This window comes from Salvia miltiorrhiza, chromosome 7 (assembly GCF_028751815.1).
Source record: "Salvia miltiorrhiza cultivar Shanhuang (shh) chromosome 7, IMPLAD_Smil_shh, whole genome shotgun sequence".
NCBI classification, from domain to species: domain Eukaryota; kingdom Viridiplantae; phylum Streptophyta; class Magnoliopsida; order Lamiales; family Lamiaceae; genus Salvia; species Salvia miltiorrhiza.
Window position 1 is genome coordinate 57,162,310 of NC_080393.1, and position 4,409 is coordinate 57,166,718.

A 4,409-nucleotide genomic window follows, 5' to 3' on the forward strand; every position below is an offset into this window, starting at 1 on the left:
ACACCAAGATATCAAATCTTCATAAAACTAAATATTCGGGCACAAACAAGCATTCACACGCAAAACATGAAGGGAAATGACAACAAAACATGTGGAATTGAGGTATGAAAACCATGTTTGTCAACCCCCCAAACTTAAAGTGTTGTTTGTCCCCAAACGACGAAGAGAAGAGAAATAAAAGTAAACAAACATGTGAGCATGAATTGGTGTCATTTCAAGGGCTTCAAATTTTATAAAAAATCTTTCAAAAGTGCATCACAAGTAGAAATGCATTCCAAGAAGTCACAAGTGATAATGAGTTCAATATTATAACCTCCAAGCTTGAATCCTAACAAAGTGGATGTTTCAATGACGCACTCAACTCTCAAGTGTTTAGAATGGACGTGTTTGCACTCAAATTGAAACAAGTATGCAATCTACCATAAGCTTGCCATTTATCCTAACTCTCTATACTTCAATGTGTTACAAATAAAGATCAAAAAGGGCTTCTATTTAGATTGCAATGAGAGCTCTTTGGTGAGGTGAGGTGTTTATAGGCAAAGTGACTCATATCCCATACAATTCCCAAATTGAATATGTCATATTCACCATTGTTCTTTTCTAATCAATCAACCAATATCCCCACTTTTCTTCCTTTTCACCCTATGAATACTTATCAAGACCATGATTCAAAAGGCAAATCACTCCCCTTTGTACTATTTTATTCACATGTCTCTTCATTTTTCTTTCTTTTTCTTTTTGAGCTTATAGGAGACTAGTGATTTTCACTCAATCGAAGTTTGACAAGCAATTTCAATCATTTTCCAACCATTTTCATCAAAGCAACCACTAACACTCTAAGTTCTACCCCTTTATCATTGGTTCATTAAAAGAAAGGCTACAAGGCACGAAAGGGGTAAACTAGGATCAAATGAGAATTTGGACACAATTTGAGTTAAGTGGCTAACAAAGATGGCCTTAAATCACTTCAATATTAACAACACATCTACTTTTATTTTCAAGAAAGGACTCATGGCAAGTTCTAGAGATCAACACACATGCTCAAATGATTTACACTCAAGAACAAAATGAGATTGTAAATGTATGACAATCAAAGGCTCAATTCTTACAAGCTCATTTTCAAGTTCTTGGAGGCAAAACATTTAACTCACTTGTCACAAGTTCAAACTTTTCATGCATAATCCACAAGTGATACACACAATTTTTCCAAGAAACGATTCATATCATAAGCCCAATGACATTCAATCAACATCACAAAGTTTGATACAATTATCCCAAGCAAAACAAAAACAAAAATATCAACCCAACTAACTCTCAAGCTTTCATTTATTCAACAATAACAAAAACAAGACAACAATACTAAAACAAACAAAAACAAGTAAAGCTTAAGATAGATGAGACAACTAATCCATCTCTCCCCTCCCCCCAAACTTATTTCACACAAAGTGAAAATGAGTTTGGAAGAAAAGAGAAGGAGAAGTTGTCTCGGACTCACAAAAAAAACTAACATAAAAAAAAAAATAAAAATAAATAAACCATACAAAAATTAAAGGGTACCTTGTTGGGGTGCCTCCCAACTAGCGCTTAGTTTAACGTCATGAGCTAGACGTCTCCATGATGGTGTTATGGCTCGGGGGTGGTTCCAACGAACACTTCAACTTTTGGTTTCAAAGGCAAAAATGCCTTGATTCTTTCCTTCTCAACCACAAAGGTTCTTTCATCCTTCTTTCTCAATTCAATTGCTCCATTGTTGAAAACCTTGTTGATTTTGAAAGGACCCGTCCATTTTGATCTTGGCTTTTCCGGAGGTAGTGATTGACGAAAGGTGAGGAGAAGGACTTCATCATCGGGTGCAAACTCCCGTTTTTGCATCATCTCGTCATTAGCACTTGTTATCCTCTCCTTGTAGAGGCTTGACTTCTCAAATGCGTGATACTCATCTAACTCTTTGAGTTGGAGTACACGGTCTTGCCCCATTGGATGTATCTCATTCTCACCAAAGAATGCATACTTCAAGTGTGTGGGGAGAAGCTTCAACTCCAAGCCTTGGGCTTCCTCCTCTTTCCTTTCTCCCTTCAATTTTTCTTTCATGTTGATGCAAGGTTCAATCACTTGCATCAATTTGCATTCCTCCACTCTCATTCTTTCTTCCCCATCTTTGTGCTTGGGAGCTTTGTGGATTGAGAAGGTAACACTCTCATCATTCACTCTCAATGTGAGCTTGCCCTTTGCAACATCAATTAGGGCCCTCCCCGTCGCCAAGAATGGACGTCCAAGGATGAAAGGTACATCCTTGTCCTCAACCATATCCAACACCACAAAATCCACCGGAAAAATGAATTTGTCAACCTTCACCAAGACATCCTCCACTATCCCTTTTGGATATGAAACGGAACGGTCCGCCATTTGCAAAGCAATCGTGGTTGGCTTAATGGTTCCTATTTCAAGCTTGTTGAAGATGGAGAGAGGCATCAAATTTATGCTTGCTCCCAAATCACACAAGGCCTTTCCAAAACGACCATTTCCAACATCACATGGGATAGTAAAGCTCCCGGGATCCTTGATCTTGATGGGTAGCTTCTTTTGAAGAATGGCACAACATTCTTCGGTGAGGTTGACCGTCTCAAATTCTTCTAATTTCTTCTTCTTGGATAGAACTTCCTTGAGAAATTTTGCATACTTGGGCATTTGTTGCAAAGCTTCAACAAGGGGGATGTTGATGTGTACCTTCCGAAAGATCTCAAGGAATTTAGAGAACTCACTCTCCACATTTTTCTTTTGAAGTCTTTGAGGGAATGGAATTGGTGGGCAATAAGGTGGTGGTGCCTTGTACACATCTTTCTCCTTCTCCTTATCGCCTTGCATTTTTGAGGAAATGTTCTCATCATTGTTCTTGACTTCCGGAGGTATCTTGGACTCTTCAAGTATCTTCCCACTTCTTATAGTGATAGCCTTGCAATGTTCTTTTGGATTCACAACGGTGTTACTCGGAAATTGCCCCTTTTGATGTTGGTTGCTTAAGGATTCAGCAATTTGTCCCACTTTCATCTCAAGCATTTTCAATTGGGTTGCTTGAGCCTCTAACCTTTCGTCGGTTCTTGTCATGTGGGCTTGAGTGGCCGTCATGAATTTCATTAAGATCTCTTCAAGGTTGAGCTTCTTCTCTTCCTTGATCATGCCATCACTCACCGCAAATCCGGGCGGTGGTTGCAAGAAGTTATTGGGATTACCATAGGCAAGATTTGGGTGGCGATTTGTTTGAAATCCTTGATTGTATTGCCCTTGCCCTTGGCCTTGATAACCACCTTGATGTGAAGGCCGGAAATTCCCTTGGCCTCGGTTGTTGTTGTTGTTGATGTAGTTCACATCCTCGAAGCTAGTTTGTTCTTCAACCACGGGCTCTACCCTTGATATTGACATAGCATCAATCTTGTTATTCATGGCGGTCAATTGAGCTGTCAAAAGAGCTATCGGATCCGAGCTTGTTGTAGCCGCCACCTTCTTCAAAATAGTCCTCTCCCCCGGAAATTGGTAGCTATTGGCGGCCAAGTTCTCTATGATGTGGGTGGCCTCCTCGTGGCTCTTCTCCAACAATGCTCCATTGGCCGATGCATTCATGTCTCTTTGCATCTCACCACTACACCCGGTATAGAATGAGCAAATAATGGTGTTTTGATCCAAACCATGGTTGGGACACTTCCTTATCATCTCTTTGAATCTCTCCCAAGCTTCATAGAAGGTCTCTCCATCGAATTGATGAAATTGGACAATGTCCTTCTTCATCTTCATTGTCTTACTTGGAGGGAAGAACTTGATAAGGAACCTTTGAGCCATTTTCTCCCATGTAGTGATGGAACCAATCTCTAAAGATTGATACCATGTCTTGGCCATGCCCCTTAGTGAGAAGGGAAAGAGTCGGAGTCGAATGGCATCCTCCGGAACTCCATTTATCTTGATAGTATCGCATATCTCCAAGAAATTGCCGAGATGTCCATTCGGGTCATCTTGAGAAAGACCGGCGAATTGATTTTGTTGCACCATGTTGATGAGGGCCGGCTTGAGCTCAAAATTATTGGCATTGATTCTCGTGGCATGCACTCCCACTTGTTGGACCACGGGTTGGAACATATTGCTAATAGGTGGTGGTGGTGGTGCATTCCTTTGAGCCTCTTGCTCATTGATTTGCCCTTGCATGTCCTCCAATTGCCTTTGGAGTTGACGGATTAAATCGAAATTTTCCGCCATAGCTTCCTCCAACTCTCTATCTCTTCTTGTTCTTGCTTTGTTGTGTCGGCAAAAAGCTTCAACCTCAAGGTCTATAGGTATAAGAGGTGCACCTTTAGACCTTGTATTCATACACTACCTATCAACCAACAAGAACAAAGAGTCAAATCACAATCTTAAAATAG

The 4,409-nt window shown here is 40.4% G+C and overlaps 1 protein-coding gene and 1 non-coding gene across 2 annotated transcripts; one reads left to right on the plus strand and one right to left on the minus strand.

Moving 5' to 3' along the window:
* Positions 1-510: 510 nt before the first annotated feature.
* LOC130995067 (uncharacterized) lies at positions 511-4,081 on the minus strand. Its single transcript, XM_057920217.1, has one exon. The coding sequence runs from the start codon at positions 4,039-4,041 to the stop codon at positions 1,624-1,626; it is 2,418 nt and encodes an 805-aa protein (XP_057776200.1). The 5' UTR covers positions 4,042-4,081; the 3' UTR covers positions 511-1,623.
* Positions 3,680-3,786, plus strand: LOC130996324 (small nucleolar RNA R71). The gene has a single exon (XR_009092508.1). It is a non-coding gene; the product is annotated as a small nucleolar RNA R71 (small nucleolar RNA).
* Positions 4,082-4,409: the final 328 nt, after the last annotated feature.